We start from the raw sequence: 18607 nt of genomic DNA on the forward strand, positions 1-18607 counted from the left end.
TGTTTCCCTTTAACATATCTGAAGAACGGTTTGAAATTTCGTGCTTACCTGGCTAGCCTCTCTTCATATTCTCTTTTTGCTTTTCCAACCACGAGGTGACATTCTTTTTTTATACTTCCTGTGTTCTTTCCAGTTCTCCTTGGTTTTGCCCTTTTTCCATTTCTTGAATGAATTCTTCTTATCACCTATCGCTTTCTTCACTTCTTTAGTTATCCACGTTGGGTCTTTTGTTCGTCTCTTTTTGCACCCTTTTCTCAATCTGGGGATATACAGATTTTGCGCCTCGCTCACTGTGTCCTTGAATAAAGACCAGGCTTGTTCTACAGTCTGCCATTTCTATGGGCTGTTCCTAAGTTTCTTCCTTACCATTACCCTCATTGCTTCGTAGTTTCCTTTCTTGAAGTTAAAAGTTGTTGCTGTGGTTCTCTTTCCCTTCGGTATTCCTACTTCAACTTTGAACTTGATCATGTTGTGATCGCTGTTTCCCAATGGTCCCACTACTTCCACTTCCTTTGCAGGTCCTCTTAGCCCATTAAGGATTAGATCCAGGGGCACAGCAGTGTCAGAGACTGCTAGAAAAGCTGTTTTGAGAAGCGACTCCCCCCAGTAGTGGGAGAGATGCCCATTCTATCCTGCTGCCATACAACACACCCCTGCAGCGGAAGAGATGCCCACTCTCTCCTGCTGCCAAGTGAACCCCCCAGCAGTGGGAGAGATGCCCATTCTCTTCCGCTGCATCACAATACTCCCCCTGCCTCTGACTCCTCCCCCCCATACCTTTAATTAGATGGCTGACTGGAGGGATGCCTACTCCCTTCAGCCAGCTGACCCGCCTGTTCCAAAATGGGCCTTCCCTTCTCCTGTGCATCCTAGGATGCACTGAAGAGGGGTTAGGGGCTCTAATTGTCCCAGGTTGTTGAAGGCCCCTCAGGTGTAGGTGTGTTTGAGGGCAGATTTTGGGTGGACGAGTTGTGATTTTCCCAAGTACTTTATGTGCAGATATTTAGATCTACTCCTGTTATAAAATTAACCTCTAAGTTGTCAAATATACCAGCAAACCAAAGCAGTTTACAACATAACAACTGAAAGCAATAAGATAAGGGGAAAGAAAACCCCATTCTGCTGAAAAACCTGCAGTCATCCAAAACCCATGGATTGAATTATTGCTCTTAAATAGCTGAAAGTTTGAGTGAAAAGTCAAGTCTTCAAGTTTCGAGTTTATTAAAAATTTGTTTGAGTGCTTTACATAAAATTCTAAGCAATTTACAATAAAAGTGGGGAAACGTATAATCAATTAAAGATTGGATTTCACCTTAGAATATGTGTGCTAAGCTCTGAGTATTCCAGAATGTAAAGGAAACTAAAGGGCCTTTACTAAAGCCATGGCAAAAATGGCCTTAGTTCACCCCTTACAAGGGTCTTTCCTGTGCGCTAAGGCCACTTTTGCCGTAGCCGGGTATTAGCTGATTTTTCCCATTTTTCAAATAAATGGCCATGTGCTAATTTTGTTATTAGTGAGTAATCATTAAAAAAGAAAACGTACTTGGCCCCTTCCACCACTTATTTTGTTGGAGGTAAGGGCTCCCGTGCTAACCAATTAGCGTACGACAATGCCTCACATGTTGATTAACGCTATCACAGCCACTCCCCATCCCCTAACATGCCTTCTTCTGATAAAACAAAAAATATTTTTAGCACACAGTGTGTGCACATAAATTGTCAATTTTACAGAGATGTCAGCGTACATACCATGGTAAGCCTTTTTAACATGCAGTAAGCATGCACTAACATGTACTGCAGCTTAGTAAAAGCACCCCTAAATGAGTAATGCCTAGTGACATCAAGATGGATAATAATAATAATTTATTGTTTATATACCACCAAAGCCAAAGTAGTTCGAGGCGGTTTACAATAAAGAAGAGCTGGACATTCAGCGAAAAATCAATGAAGTCTTTGAGTACATGAATATTTGTACAGAGTAAGGTTACATTGTAGGGGCGGGTTTACAATAAGAAGTAGGTCAAGGCAGTTTACAATAAGAAGGGTTGGTCATACAGCGTGGGGTAAGCAGTGAAGACTTTAGGCATCCTAGCTCACAAATCAGTTGAACAGGTTGGTTTTAACTAGTTTTCTGAAGTTGAGGTAGGATGAAGAGTGCTTGATGATGCTGCTTAGCCAGTCGTTCTGCAGACTTGCTTGGAAGGCAACCGTTCTGTCAAGGAAACTTTTGTATCGGCAGGTTTTTAATGTAGGGTGGCTAAACATACGTATTCTGCGTGTAGGCCTGGTGGAGCATTCTAGTTTAAAGTGGGAGACCAGGTATAGAGGGGCCAAACCGAGAATGGATTTGAAACAATGGGGGTGAATTTTAAGATGACTGAGCAGAGGAATGAAAATGTAGGTTCCAGTGTAGGAGAAGCAGATTCAAAAGATATCTTGGGGTGCTTGTGTCTAAGATTAGGATCTTAAATCAAAGCATACAAGAAATTAGAAGCCAGTGAAGCTCTATAGGGAGTAAAGGGGTATGAACATAATTCTTGGAATTAAGCAACATTTTGGCAATGGTACTTTGCACTATTTGCAAGTGTTTCAGCAAGGAGATTTTGAAATTATGATAAAAAGTATTATAGTAATCCAAATGATTAAGTACTAATGCAAGGATTATCGCATACAAATCCTTTTTTTTTCCAAGGAAGAAGTGGAAATATCACATTTTTTATAAGATGAGAAAGGAAAGGTAGACTATGCTTAAAATCTGAACTTTTAGAGGAGAGATGAGAATCAGTGTGAATACCCGAAGTCTGAACTGAACTCTGGAAAGAAATTGAAATATTCAGAATAGCAGGGTAAGACAGTATTTGTTCTAGGAAACCACACAGCTTCAAATTTGCATGGGTTAAACTTAATCCTGCGATAAGCCAAGAAGTGACCTAATAATAGACTGTGATTGAGGGTGATGATACCTGGGGAGGAGGGAGGTGGCAACGTAATTTACTACAGAACACATATTGAAATTTGTGGCATAATAGTAGCAGTACAAATATCTCTTATTTTTAGGGGTCTACATAACCACTTTTAGTAAACTTTTTCATTCGTTTCTGTGGGGTGTTTTTTTAAAAATCTTTATTGATTTTCAAACTTTGACAGTGCAATACAATTAATTGAACATAAAATACTGCATAAAACGCACTATTAACTACACAAATAATATATAAAACAATCATTTTCTCCCACCCTCCTCCCAATTATTAATACAATATGACATATTGTAGATTGTTGCAGATTGTTGTAAATTTGCTTGTCAATGCAGATCATTATCTAATTGATGTAAACCGCCTAGAACTCGCTGGGTATGGCGGTATATAAGAATAAAATTATTATTATTATTATTATATAATGTGATTACAATATTATAATTAAGTAATTTTAATCCTCAAAATACATTTCCCTCCCCTCACCCACCCACCCTGGATGTGTAAGGAAATCTAAGAAAAGGAGAGATATATGACCCTTATTGCGAGGTAACAAATGTAGTCGATGGGTTCCACACTTTATTAAATGAACTATTAAACCCCATACATTCCGCATTCATTCTCTCATATTTATATGTGGTACACACATTTGCCCACCAAAATGTGTAATTAACGTTTCTGTGGTTTTAATTTTGCTAAACAGTTCACCATGGCCTATTGGTGCAACAGAGCTGTGATCATTTCCTGAAGTCTTGTACTAATTCTACTCCCACCTTTAGCCTTAAAGTGTAAGCTGCAGGTGGGCACCTTTTGACATGGCCTGTATTGACAGAGGCAGGTGGCTCCTTATATACTAAACAATTTAGGGACCTTTTACAAAATGTAGGCATCTCTTGTCTACAGAGATGCATACTAACGCTTAAGCCAGCCCACGGTCACTTACGTGCAATACCAAGCCCATGTTCCGCCTTTGGAGTACTTAAGCATGGGTATGCGCCTCCGCACACGTGAAACAGAGGCCTGCAATATAGGTATCCTGCCTCAGATACTTTTTTTTAAACGTGCGTCCTGATTGGCTGCCAGATGGTGGCAGGACACCTACTGCCACCTGCAATTGGGACATCTGTTTTGAAAATCAGGCACTTAATGCACATAGGCTACCACAGAACTGTGTTAAAGTGTTTTGAGGTATTTTGCCTATCTGTGCATGCTTATTACTGATTTTTAAAAATATTTTTGCAGGGGGTGTTAGGGGTGGAGAGTGAGCATTCCCACATTATCCAGCTAACACATTATGATTGGTGCTAAATAGATAATGTAGAGTTAATGAGGAAGCACTTAGGCCCAGATGCACTAAAGTCAGCGATCGTCGCTAAACCAGTTTTGACTGCTTTAGCACAGATTGCATTTGCCAACCTGATACACAAAACAGCTCAGTGCATGTTTTTCGTCTCAATCGCCCATTTTCCAATCCGGCCATGCAAATTAGCTAAAACCCTATGTAAACTAGCCAAGCAATTGATGCACTAACATCACTTGGCTGACTTCTGTCTGCAAAGTTAATAAATATTCTTTATTAACTGTAGTAAGGGATGCCCCATGAGCTCTCCAGTTTTAAAATAGCCCTATTTCTCATACGCTTTTTGTTACTGGAATATGCGATTATATCCCCTCGTAAAACTGCCTTTGCAGTTTCCCAGAAAAGGGTGAGCTCAGTAAGGTGTTGTGCATTACACTCTTTATAATAAGATCAGTGAGCACGTATATAATCTATGAATTTAGGGTCCTTATAAAGGTCTAAAGCAGGGCTGCTCAAGTCCGGTCCTCAAGATCTACTGGCAGGCCAGGTTTTCAGGATAGCCACAATGAATATGCATGAGAGAGATTTGCCTGCACTGCCTTCTTGGTATGCAAATCTCTCTCATGCATATTCATTGTGGATATCCTGAAAACCTGGCCTGCCAGTAGATCTCAAGGACCGGACTTGGGCAGCCCTGGTCTAAAGGAAATCTCCATTGAGGAGTGGTAGAAGAATCTGTCTGAAGCACAAGGGTGAGCCAAACAAACGCATGATCTGAGACTACTGTAGGGCAATGGGTATAATCCCTATCAAGTAGGTGGAGGGTCCTCCATAAGTCCAGCAATTGTAAGGTAAGGTATTCAGCCATGCTGGAGGAAGACCTATCCAGAGCAGGATCCGCTACTCTGTTACTCCCCCCCCCCCAAGTTGTACTTAGTTGGGCGTCTGTAACTTCAGGACGTACTGTACTTCCATTTCTGACATGGTTCATTCCTCCCCTTAAAAAAATCACTTAGGATCAATTTTAGGGGAACAATTAGGGAATTGGCCAGGACCCTAACACTACAAAGAGACTGTGACTTAGCAAAAATGAGCAACCTGGGCACATACTTTACTTTTGCCCTTGGTCCCATTGTCTAATGCCAGCCCTCTATTGAGAAATCCTATCAAAGAACTCATGGAGAAGTAGACACAAGCAGATTAATCGGTGTCAAGTGTTCTTTGAATAAATGTTATTCTGTTTTCACTTTTTTACACTTGCCAACGGTTGCAGGACTTTGGGGTTTCATAGGCACAATAGGGAGAGGAGTACTGTGGAGGAACATGATTAATCGCAAGTCCTGACAGCTAAGCAATGAACCACTAGTGCTTAAAAGTACCTCTCATCTATCTTTTATAGAAATCATAGCTACTCGGAGTACTGCTTTCCAAAGTACTTTTTTCCCGTTTGTGCTTTGAATTTTATTTGGGGATGGCAGCTTGTCTGAAGGCTCTGTGACTAAACCCGAATAAGTTAGCTGCGGTTCCCACGGACTTCGGGAAACAAAGGGAACATGCACCTACACACTTCTCTCCAAAGGAATGCCTAGTAACGCAGTGGGGGCTTCTTTAATTCTGTCCCTTTGCCTCTGAGCTGGAGTTCCCCTGCTTCCGCTGCGCGATTGCACGAACAGTCCCTCAGTCTCCTCCGGAAAGGGGCGGAGCTTTCTTTGAAAGACAGCGCCAGTGCTCCCTCCCCCAGGAAAGGGCGGGACTTGTGTGTTTTTGGTTGTTTTTTTTTTTTTTTAACCAGACGCCGCTGCTTTTTCTCCAGCCTCCTCCTTCCTCCGCGGCACTGACCACGAGTCCGAGGATGTGTTGACGGAGGGGAGGGGAGATGCTCGGCAGGATGCGCACGCGCTGGTTCGTGCTGGCTGTGTGCGCGCGCGCGCGCCGGGAGTAGTTGGCAGCGGGGCAGGGAGGAACGGGCGCTTGCGTGGTTTTCCGGCTTGTTAAGAGTCTGACCGCTGTTCTCTTTCCCTCCCGCGTAAGGCGGCGGACTGCGGAGCCCCATGCGGGAAGATGCAGGCGGCGGAGAGAGGGGAAGTGCAGGAGTGGCTCTCCGAGTTTAAGGTAACGTGCTTCTGTGTAATGAGAGGACTGGAGCCAAATCTGCCAGCGCGAGAGCGCAAAATCAGCGCACTTTTACACGCTCTTCAGCTCCCCTCTCTCTTTTTTTCCTTGTTTTTCTTTAAGAAAGTGCCTTCCCTTTTTATTTTATTTTTGCACGTATCTTTCTATTGCTTTTTATTTTATCTCTCCCCCCCCCCCTTTTTCCTTTCGGACCTTATTCAGCCTGATTTTGTCCGATGGTTTCTTTAGATTTTTGTGACTGGTAACTTTTAAAACGGTCACCTTGATGTTTCTGTTGCGTTTATTATTATTGAATGAAGCAACAGATAGTTGTTGTAATATGTGGAAAGAGAAGGAGAGATAACCAGTGCATATTAAGAAATGAAACCAGATGAGTGGAAAACCAGTGATGGGAATGACATTTCCATATAGGATGCAAGAGATTCAGCAAAAGTTAAATGTCGCAATAAATAAAGCTCAGTCATGCAATAAAATACACATAATTTCAGGATCTTATTTAAAATGTATATACAGTAGCTGATTTTCTATAGTTACTACATTTTCCCATGCATGTGCAGTGTTCTTGTGAATCTGAGTTAGTGTATTGCCTAGGTGAGCTGCTTCTAAAATGCCTGGATATTCTAAAGTATGAGAAAATCAGAGCTTGTTTTCAACTAGGCTTTTAATTTTTGTGACTAAAAGCAAACAATATTAGCTTTGTAAGATGTCTTCTGATGCAAATGAGAATTTAAATTATTCAGTCTGCTCTGATGTATTATCTTTAGGGGAAAAAATGAATGGCTGATTTAGTCAGAGAATATAAGGAACCAAATGTGGTGTTTTTGCACATACCTAAATTGTTTCCTTATTTTGTAGGAATGTTTTTATGTGTAGTCACTTTAATATTGTGTAGTTTTTAACTCTGAATGATAGCATAAAGCAGTTTGTTTAGTAAAGTGTACTGTTAACTTACGAATGTGCACAAATGACAGCATGCTTTAACTGTATCTAGAGAGTTACATGGGGACAAATTTGTGTCTCCCTGTGGGATCTATCTCTATCCCTGCAAGCTCTGTCCTCATTTGCATAGGCCTCCAACACTTAAGAGGATTGAGCTTTCAGGGGTGGGGATGGGATGGAGATGGAGAAAGATCTCCCACGCGGGGACAGGGACAAATATGTCCCTATGTTATTCTGTACTGTATGCCACCTTATGGGGCAGGACCTGGGTGGAGGAGATCATGGAAGACTCATGCTAATTCATGAATGCATGCAATGCCTTGTCCGGAAGAGATGTTTAAGTTCACTTATGCTCTAACAGCTCTGATTTCCCCTTTCCCAATACTTCAGTCTGTGTGTCTGTCACCACCTCTATCCTCAGTCTGCCACACAGAAGGGCTGGGGGGCAAAAGCAATCCCTGGATGTTCCTGACCTATCACTGGCTTGAGTGCAGAATGATGGCTCCAACCATGGGAGCAAACTTTACAGAACAATTTGAACCCAATGGAAATTAGTGCTCCATGGACACAGTTAAGAATTTGCTCAATATTGGGGTGCTCAAGCACCCACAGAGCTGGTTCCTGTGGCTCCAACCTTTAATGGTGGTCTTCTGATATAGAAGCCTAAACCCGAGAAGTAGTACAGTGCGGCTACTGCTAGAGTCAGACCCTGGAAAAGAAAGCAATCGGAGTTTTCTCAGACAATGACACAGCAGTGGCTTATATCAACAGACAAGAGTGTGCTGTTAAAACTGGAGGCCCAGCTGTTTATTTTGCTGGGCAGAGAACCATCTCATTTGACCTGATGACACGCTACTTGTTGAAGGTACGAGCAGGGAACCACCGGTGTGTATACACTAGTACAACCTTGGCCTACAAGGGATCTCTCGTATGTGTTCCCACCTTGGCCAATGGATCCTTTTTCCATTCTTTGAAGGATGTTCTTTTGGCTCTAATAGCGTCTTTCACATCGGCTTTTAACCATCCTGGCTGTCGTTTTTCTCTTCTTTCCATCTATGTTAAAATGTGGAATACATCTAGTGTGAGCTTCAAAGATGGTATTTTTAAACAACCTTCATACTTGATTTAAAGGCTTAACTTTTGCAGCCGATCCTTTTAGCTGCTTTTTGACCATTTTTCCTCATTCAGGGGTCCTTTTACTATGGCGTGCTAACCGATTTAGCGTGTTCTAAATGCTAACGCGTCCATAGAATATAATAATAATAATTTTATTCTTATATACCGCCAGACCACAAATGTTTCTAGGCAGTTCACAGCAGATAAGGCTGAACATCCAGCAAATATACAGTTCATAAAAAAAAGACATCAGTTTCTAAAATAACATATTTTAAAAAGCATTAGGGAGCTTAGGTTACAAATTTGTCAAATAGTTGTGTTTTTTATAATTTTCTAAAAATGTAATAGGATGAGACTCCTGGCATAATTTTGCCAAACCAGGCATTCATCTTGGCTGCCTGGAAAGAGAGAGTTCTATCGAGAAATCTCTTAAAACGACACGATTTGACTGTTGGATATGCAAATAACTGGACCCTACGTGGGCGAGTTAGCATTTAGCACGCGCTAAATCGGTTAGTGCGCCTTAGTAAAAGAAGGGGTTAATCATAGTTATCCTTTTGAATAAATGCTCCTACAGTAGATTCCTTAGTGACTTTACTCCAGATATTGGCTCAAATTTGATCGTGTTATGATAACTGTTTCCCAGTGGACCAGGGGTAGGCAATTCCGGTCATCGAGAGCCGGAGCCAGGTCAGGTTTTCAGGATATCCACAATAAATATGCATAAGATAGATTTGCATCTCAAGGAGGCAATGCATGCAAATACATCTCATGCATATTCATTGTGGATATCCTGAAAACCTGGCTTGGCTCTCAAGGACCGGAATTGCCTACCCCTGCAGTAGGCCAACACTGTTACCTCTCTTACTATACCCTGCATTTCACTAAGGAACTGGTCTAAAATAGCTCCCCCGCTTGCCTTTTCCTTGGACCTATTGCTCCAAGAAGCAGTCGTTTATTACATCTAGTAATTTTACCTCCTTAGCAGTCCCCAATGTAACATTTATTCAGTCAATATTGGGATAATTGAAATTGCCCATTATTAAACTGTTGCCTAATTTGCCAGCTTTCCTAATTTCTGTAAACAGTTCTTCATATGTCTTTGTTCTGTTATAGCAGGTAATAGTACAGTACAGTTTTACCAGTATACTCCTTCCTTTTATATATGGAATTTTTATCCCTAAGGATTCCACGCTGCTATCTGTTTCATGAATGCTTATTTTGTTTGATTTAATTCCCACTCTATCATTGCAATATAATTTGTACTCGGGTAAAAGAGTGTCTCATTAATTGTCCTCTTTCTATCAGGTATTGGAAATGCCCATTATATCTACCTCTTCATTTAGTGCTATATACTCTAACTCTAAATCTCCCTTCTTAATTTTTTTGGCTTCTAGCATTTGTATACAGATACTTAAAATTGTGTGTTTTCTTTGCATCTACAAGCTGCTTAGAAATGAACAGGGATCATTTGTATCCTTCCCTCTGTTCTCCCCTTAAACATTCCTGACTATCTTTTTTTTTAGGGGTTACAGCAATATGTGGGATGGTGGGCAGTTGTAGTTTTTGGGAATGGAGTCAATTTATGCAGGGATTTATTTTTTGGATAGGGTAGTTTAGGGGATTTGAAAAGCAGAAAAAAGGGCGTGGCATTTTGAAAGCAGGAATTCCTTAACTGTCATGTTTCACTGTACTGTATGTGTTTTTAAGCTACAGAAGCTGGAACTCCTTGCTTAGAAATGCATTGCAGCATTTTTGGGGACGGGGGGGGGGGGCTTAGTTCTGTGGAAACACCAATCAGATTTGGCCCATTTTTGAATTTTTTTTTCGCATTGTGCCAAATTTCATTCTCTGTTCCATTTGCCCCCAGGTGAAAGGAGACACAGATGTTCTCGATTCCTTTCATATGATTCTTTCTCCACTTCTGTTGGGTTAGAGAGAATAAATAGAATGGTTTGCCTTAGGGCAAAAACAGTATCCAAATTCAAGAAGTTGTGTGACAAGCACTGAGAGCCTTTTACAATTGAAGAAGCAGTGATGGTGATAATTGTATTAGGCAGGATATTGGGGGGGGGGCAATAACCCAATATGTATGAGACACCCCTTTCCGGGGAACTTGAAAAGACACTAATTTATATATATAATGTGTGTGTATATGTATGTATGTATATAGATAGATAGATAGATAAAGCTGAAGGATAGAAATGCTTCAGAGTTATAGTAAAAATATTATTGCTTGTTTAGCAAATGTTAAAGTTTTAAAATAGATGTATGTCACAGCTGCTATTTCTTGTCAGATTCCTGTAAGATTGGGGAATAGATGAGTCCTAGTAGGTCATTATGTCCTAAGTGAACATGTTGATACACCCTCTATTGCTGACAGGGGTGAAACCAATAGCATGTGATAACTAAGTCATTATTGTTGCTAGGGAAAATTACTAATGAAATATGATTAATGAGAAACCCTGTAATTTGAAACTAGCCAATAGAACATTGCTGGAGTATGCAATTTATCACTGGATCTTAATGAAGCAATTGTAATATAATCGGAAGATGTACCAACTACATATGTTTAATAATGAATTAGCTGATGTTGTAATCCCAATAAAGTGGCTTGTCACTTATAATTCGGAGAGATGCTTGGTTAGTATTCTACCTTTAATAGAGCGTCAAGGATTCCCAAGGCCTTGAATGTTTAAACTACACTTTTGTAGTTTTCCTTGGCCTCCTCCAGAGACAGAAGAAAGAGCTTAGGGAACAGGTGTCAAACTCGAGGCCTGAGGGCCAAATCAAGCCCACCTGGCTGCTTTATGCAGCCCACGTTGTGATGCAGCATTTTCATTGCCACCCCCATGTTGTCTTCTGGCCGGCTCCCTCCTCCTCACTGCCGCAGTGTGCACAAAGCCTTGGGCGGCGGCTGTGGCCCTACGCACATCCTGTGCCTGAACCAGAAGCCTTCTCTCTGAGGTTGCAACGTCAGAAGGAATGCTTCCAGATGAGGCGCGGGACACGCGAGGGGCCGCTGTCCGAGGCTTTTTGCACACTTCGGCAGTAAGGAGGAGGGAGCTGGCCAGGAGATAACACCAGGGGCGGCAATGAAAATGCTGCATCCACACCACGGGCCACATAAAACGGCCAGGTGGGAGCCGACCAGAAGGTAATATGCCTGCTGGAGGGATGCGCAGCATGGAGGGAGGGAAACAACAAAGGTAGGGGGAATGATTTTATTTTCAATTTAGTGATTGAATTGTGTCAATTTTGAGACTTTACATCTTGTCTATATTTTGCATTGTTCAGGAAGAAATGCATTTGTTTCTTTTTCTCTGGGGTTGTACTACATGCAGAGTCTTGAATCTTAGGGTTTCCTTTGTATATATTAGTACTTTTAGATTTTGGTCCCGTATTTGCATAGGGGCTATCTGTGTTCTGGAAGGAATGAATATTGAGAAGTATACAGTGTGCTTTGTGAAGTTTAATTTTGTGGTTAACCATTATGTGTTAATAAGATTATATTGTGTGTGTATACATGGAAAAAAATGGTGTTACAATTAGTACTATTATGGGGGCGGGGTCTGAGGCGGAAATTGGGTGAGGTCTGGCCTGCGACTTAACCTGTGTTTTGGTATTTTGGCGCTTTATTGTGACTGAGTTTGACTCCCCTGGCTTAGTGTAACCTGTTCATTCAGAGCAAACAGTGGGATCTGGGTAGTTGTGCTACCTAACCTGCCCAATTACCCTACTGTTGCAAGTTAAGTCATCTGTCATCCATTGTAAACTTGAAGGGCCACTAAGGAAATTAACCTTTCTCTGGGTTTATTTTCCTGAAACTATTCTCCAGGCCTTTCCTCATCAGTACTGTCACTTGCTTATGGTGCTCTGCCTAACTTGGTGCTTACCATAGTCCAAAGTAAGGAAACAGCTGTGAGGATATATGTGGTTAAGTGCAGGAAGGAAAAGTGACTGCTTTTTAACAGATGCTTACCACCTTTTTTTCATTAGTAATAATCTCTGTTTTTAACTCCATCCTGCACATCACATATCTTTTAAAGTGAAATAGAAAAATTTCATCAGTAAGTACATTACTACCTCCTGGTGTGTTTGCTTTTTGAAAGAATCTCCTGGAATAGAAACATGCATGTTATTCCTGAAAATGTTTTTGAGCCAGAAAGCAGTCATAAGAATCATGGCTATTTGAGTAAAATCTAGTGGAAATTGTTCTTTTTGCTTTCTCATTGTGTATTTCATAGCAAAAACGATAGGTTTAAGTTTAGATCCTCATGAAGGGTGGGTTTTTTAAATTTTCTTTTGAATTTCTTTGACCCTCTCACTTAGGGGTTCTCCTACCGGTCTGGTTTTCACAATATCCACAATGAATATGCATGAGAGATTTGCATGCACGCCTCCTCAGATATCCTGCAAACATGACTGGCTGGGTGTACCTCAAGAACTGGGCTTAGAAGCACTGATTCACAATCATCTAGGCTGCAAGATATAAAATATGAGTGAAAGTCCCAACCTGCCTAGTCAGGTCATGTCAGGAATGGACCTGAGCAGGGGGCTATGATTTCAGGCAGGCTTGTCCAAGTTCAGTCCTCAAGGGCGGTAAGCAAACCAAGTTTTTATGATATCCCTAATAAATATGCACCCAAGTTTACAATAAAGCTATCTTGTACCTAATACTTTTAAACATCAATTCAATTAATTCTCCTCTTGCACATAACTATATAATACACTTAGAGAAATTTGCATGCACTTCCTTCATTGTATGCAGATTTCTCTCATTCATATTCATTGCGGATATCCTGAAAACCAAATTGGCTTGGTGTGTCCCTAGGACTGTATTGAGAACCCCTGTCCCAACCATTGGATGACTCCTTCAATCCAGATGCTGTGTATCTGGAATTTTAGAAGGCATTTGACAAAGTACAGTAAAGTTACGATTAACTGACCTTCTGTTTATCCAACACTCTGGATTAACCAACAGTTGGGTAACGGCTCTACACCCACCCCCTCCCAGGCTGTGGTGAACTCAGGATATGAGCGACAAATTTCATATAATTCTTTCTCCACTTGGTTGGGAAGAATAAGTAGAATGGTTTACCTTAAATTTGGCACTGTTTACTGTTGCCTTAACTGGGGCAAAAATAGTATCCAGATTCAAGATGATGTGTAACAAACACCGAGAGCCTTTTTTTAGAGTGGGAGAAGCGGGATCTGGCGGTTGAATCAGCAGGGAAATTGGGCAGGTTAGGTGGCACAAGTTGGGGGAACTACTGTTAAAGGTAATGTGGAACTGGTACTTCCAAAAGGATAATACTGTAATGGCTGGGATTGTCGGTTATTTGGTAGAAATGTTGATCTCATGACCCCTTTCCAAGAAACTAGTTGTAAAATTCCCTTGCCATGCTTATTCCATGCTTCCCCTTCCCTGATTATACAAACTCATCTAAAGTGTATTGCATTACCTTAGATCAGAGGTCTCAAACACGCAGCCCGGGGGCCACATGCGGCCCTTCAGGTACAGTTTTGAGGCCCTCAGTATGTTTATCATAATCACAAAAGTAAAATAAAATAGTTTCTTGATCATATGTCTCTTTAGCTATAAATGACAATATTATTAAGACTTGGCCAAAAGGAAAGATTTATATACTATAAATGTTACAATGTAATTTGTGCAAGTTTTACCTCATGCAAAATTGTCATTTCTTTAATAAGATATTAACTATTTTTTCTGAGGCCCTCCAAGTACCTACAAATCCCAAAATGTGGCCCTGCAAAGAGTTTGAGTTTGAGACCACTGCCTTAGATTGACAGCTCAGTGGCACTATGCGGCTTGAGCGAGGGCTTTTCTGCAAAAGGAAAATACCACACTTTTTTTTCTGCTTTTGGTTTCAGACCCTTCCTGAAGCATCCATTTCTAGCTATGCGCTCAGTCTGATGGACAAGGGTTCTCTGGTTTCTGCTTTGTACAAAGTTATCCAGGAGCCTCAGAGCGAGGTATGTAAATTGCTAGATCTCCCCCTGCCCCCACCTTAAAGGTGCAGACTGCCACTGGAGGTTTAACTTAGAATGAATGTTTATTCTTCAGGCTTCTGCTTGTATATAACATCCCATCTTTCTTTCTTGATTAAGCTCTGTGCTGGCAATATGTTGAGTCATTAGAGCAGTGTATCGCAAACTGTGTGCCTCCTGAGATTCCAAGTATGCCACGGCACACTGAGGAGGAAGAGAAGCACCGACCAACTCACTTGCCTCTCGCTGTAAGGCATCTCCTGCAGTGCTAGCACTGCATCTTCCTGCTGACTTTGCGTTTCTCACTGCATCCCCCCCACCCCGACCATCGAAACGGGCCAGCCTAGCAAAGGCCCCAAGGCTCCTGGATGAAACCACCTCTAAATTAATCCTAGCGGCAGTTGTGTGACCAAGTTAAAAAGCACACAGTGAGCTGCCGCTAGAGATGGGAGAAGTACTGGAGAAGGGAAGGGAGAAATTGTATTAGGGAGAATGGGTACTGCTGTACATAGGGAGAGGAAGAGGTGCTGCTGGACAGGGGGCAGGGAAAGGGAAGGGAGAAGAGGTGCTGCTGGACCTGGTAGAAGGGGAGGGAAAGGAAAGAAGCTACACACTGGAGGGGAGGGTGAGATGGTAGATGGGGAGAGAGCATATTAGCTGTGAGTGGGGTTGGGGGAGGGAAGGAAGGAAGGAAAATTGATACAGGAGTAGTGAGTGATGAGAGAGGTAGAAATGGACATGCGGTGGAGGAGAGGGAGAAATGATGCACGGGGAAAGAACATGGGTTGGGGAGTGGGAACGATGTCACTCGAGGGAATAAGCAAGGAGAGAGAGAAAAAGTGTGCAGGAGGCAGAAAGTGTTGGACTAATGGAGAGGGTGATATGGATGGGGGAAGGAAGGAGAAATATCGCACTCGGGGGAAGGAGGAGAGGGCAGTGGATGAAAAATTGGACTCGTGGAGGGAGGGAGAGAAATACATGTTGGTTAGGGGAGGGAAGGAGGGCCGAAGGAGAAGAAGCATGCAGGAGGAAGAGAGAAAGAAATGTTGGACTGGTGGAAAGGAGGGAGAAATGTTGGACTGGGAGTGGGGCCAGAAAGGAGGACGAGAAGGGAGATGGCCTGCAGGGGTCAGAAAGGAGGAAGGGAGAGAAAAATGTTACATGGGGGGTGGGGGGGAGGAGAGATGACTAAAGGAAGGGAGAGATACCAGGGATAGAAGGGAAGGAGGGGAGTCTGGTAGCGCAATAGAAATAATAATAGTAGTAGTAGTAATAATAGAGAGAGATGCCAGACTGGGAAGGGAGAAAGGAAGGACTACTGGGGGGAAAAGAGGGAAGGAGAGAGAGGTCAGACCATGGAAACAGTGAGGGAAGGAGAGAGAGAGAGAGAGAGAGAAAGAGAGGAAGGGGAAGGGAAGGTAAGACATAGAAAAGTAGATTTTGAGAATAAAGCAGAAAAATAAAGTCACCAGACAAAAAAGGTAGGAAAAATGATTTTATTTTCAATAAAATGATAGAAATGTCAGTTTTGAGAATATATATCTGCTGTGTATATTGTGTGTATAGGAAAAATGAATGGAAAAAATGGCATTACAATTAGTAAAGGGGCGGGGTCTAGGGTTGAGCTTGGGAGGTCTGTGGTTAGGGGTACTGAGTTGATATTGATAGACTTCCCTGCTGGCATTTCAGGGCCTGTCTGGAGGACCTCTGCGCATGCGTGGATGTCATCATGGTGTCATCCACGCACTTCCGGGTGCCTCGAGTCGTGGCCACTACCTTTAGTGTGCCCTGGCTTGAGAAAGTTTGAGAGACACTGCATTAGAGGTTAGACAAGTTCATTGGTACTTGACTCTCTTGGTTTGCATGGAATCAGTCTTGTCCTCTTAGACACCTTCTGTATATTGTGCCTGACCACTTATAGGTCAAAGACATGTTTTAATGTAGGATTGCACAGATTTTTGAAGAGCCTTGCTCAGCCTTCCATTGGTTTTCCAGGTTTTGCATTTTTGTACAGATTAAGAAGAGGGGAAACTGCTCTGCATTGTCCTGAGCTGGTGCTTTAGTGTGTTTCTATTTGGGTTTGGTTTTGTTTTTTTTTTTGTCAAGCCAGACAAATGTCAAGGGTTTCAGAGTCGGTAACAATATACAACTCTTCATAAAAATGAAAACCAGAAAATCCCTAAAATGAAGGTTGCAGAGATACCTGAAAGGATAGCAAAGGATGAGTCATTGCTACGAGAACCCTTATCCGGCCTTAACACTGTCTTGAGCCTTTGGTTTGGTGTTGTGCATCATGAATGCTAAAAATATAGGGCCCTTTTACAAAGCCACGGTAGTGGAGGTGCAGGAAATGCAACGCAGTCCATGGGAATTCAGTGGGCTACATCACATTTTCCACACAAGAATCGCTACCGTGGCTTCGTAAAAGGGCCTGTAGTTAGTCCTTTTTTTCTATTGGCTTATCGGTGCACCTTAAGAATTCCTTAGAGCAATGAAATTATGGATTGGCTCTTCTACAGTACTTTTACAACTTCAAAAGCTAAGTTTGCAGGTTTTTAGATAAGAAAAGACAAGTAAGCAGAATAAGTTGGTTAGATTGTAAGGGTAAATTTTGCTCTGTTAACATAAGGTGACTTTGTTTGGGTCAGTAAAATGTATCTTATTTTCATGGCTGCAGTTGCAGAGGTTGTAGTGTTTGTTTTCTGCTTTTGCTCTGTTTGCCGTGTTCAGAAAGCTTGTCACTTCAGAAGGAGGCTGGATTCTTGCAGACCTTGGGTTGTCTTTCAGCTAAATCAATGTGTACTGTGGAGCTGAAAGGCAACTGGGAACATTGATTTCTGCATTTCCTTTCTCACCCTATGTATCTTGTACCAGATGGGAGGTGCTTCTCTGCCTTTCATATTGATTGACATGTAACTTGCCATGAACTACTGCTGTAAAGTTATGAGAAAAATCTAAAGCTAAAATGATTTATATGTATTTTGGGGGAGGATTTACTGAACATCACATGCTAGAATGCTTATGCTTGAAACTGCTTATAAACAGCTAATAAGAGGTGAATGTGTCCAAAAACTTGAAGTGTATATTTTAAACACTTTTTATTTTTGTTTTCAATTTGTGTAGAGTCCGTGTTTTGATTTGCCACTTTAATTAGCTTGCTGTGATCTTTTTAGCTGTTGGAACCCATCTGCCACCAGCTGTTTGAATTCTATCGCAGTGGTGAAGAGCGGTTGCGCCGATTCACATTGCAGTTTCTTCCAGAACTGATGTGGTGCTACCTGGCGGTCTCAGCCAGCAGGGATCTGCAGAGCAGTGGCTGCATCGAGGCTCTCCTCCTTGGCGTCTACAATCTGGTTTGTATTTTCCAGCCATCATCCTCAACATGCATAGACTCGCATGCATATGCGCAAATGGCAGAAAACAAAATGTGGACTGTGTGAGGGGAAGAAAAGAGAGGGGCTTGCCTTTGTGGAAGCCAACTGCTGTCATTCCTTGGAAGTGGCATGTCTTCGCCCGGGTTCATAAAGCAGCACAGTTTTCAAATGAGAATATGCTTGTTGGAAACGCTGGAAACATGACTCCTTTTGTCTAAGTCTAGAGACAGTGGCACGCTTATAGAAATGGGATGGCTTAACTGTGAACCTTCAGCTGTGAGTCATTCCAGGATTACTGTTTTGGTAAATGGAAAATAAATCATCTCTGCCAGGAGCTTTTAGGTGTCATAGCTGTGGAGTGAAAGATTTTCTTCAGCAGAAGCTTTTTTTTCTCCTATACTGGGGCTGGGCCTGTACCTTGACGTCCACCCTGAGGCTCTGATTTAGCAGTGGACCTCTCCCTGTTTCTCAAAACAGGGTTGACCGCACAGTTCATTTTGCCCTGCATTTAGGAAGAGGCGTGACCTAGGGCTCCTTTTAACTAAGGTGCGCTAGCGTTTTTAGCGCACGCACAAAATTACCGCCCACTATTCCGCGCGGTACGCTTCTAGAATAACGCCAGCTCAATGCTGACATTAAGGTCTAGCGCGCGGGGCAATTTCGCACGTGTTATTCCGCGCGTTAAGGCCCTAATGCACCTTAGTAAAAGGAGCCCCTAATGATTAGAGTATTGGGTTGAGAACCAGGGTTTAAATTGCACC

General features: G+C 42.1%; 1 protein-coding gene across 4 annotated transcripts in view; it reads left to right on the plus strand.

The window, feature by feature from the left end:
• Positions 1 to 6078: 6078 nt before the first annotated feature.
• Positions 6079 to 18607, plus strand: part of FAM126A (family with sequence similarity 126 member A) — an 88100-nt gene continuing 75571 nt past the window's right edge. For 3 of the 4 annotated variants that reach the window (XM_033930881.1, XM_033930884.1, XM_033930883.1), the window contains exons 1-3: positions 6079 to 6384; positions 14356 to 14457; positions 17646 to 17825. In XM_033930881.1, coding sequence (XP_033786772.1) covers positions 6334 to 6384; positions 14356 to 14457; positions 17646 to 17825 — 333 coding nt within the window. In that variant the 5' untranslated portion in view covers positions 6079 to 6333. The remainder of the gene's footprint in view (positions 6385 to 14355; positions 14458 to 17645; positions 17826 to 18607) is intronic. The other variant, XM_033930882.1, reaches the window with a different exon arrangement.

The sequence above is a fragment of the Geotrypetes seraphini genome, chromosome 2, assembly GCF_902459505.1.
Source record: "Geotrypetes seraphini chromosome 2, aGeoSer1.1, whole genome shotgun sequence".
Classification (NCBI taxonomy): Eukaryota; Metazoa; Chordata; class Amphibia; order Gymnophiona; family Dermophiidae; genus Geotrypetes; species Geotrypetes seraphini.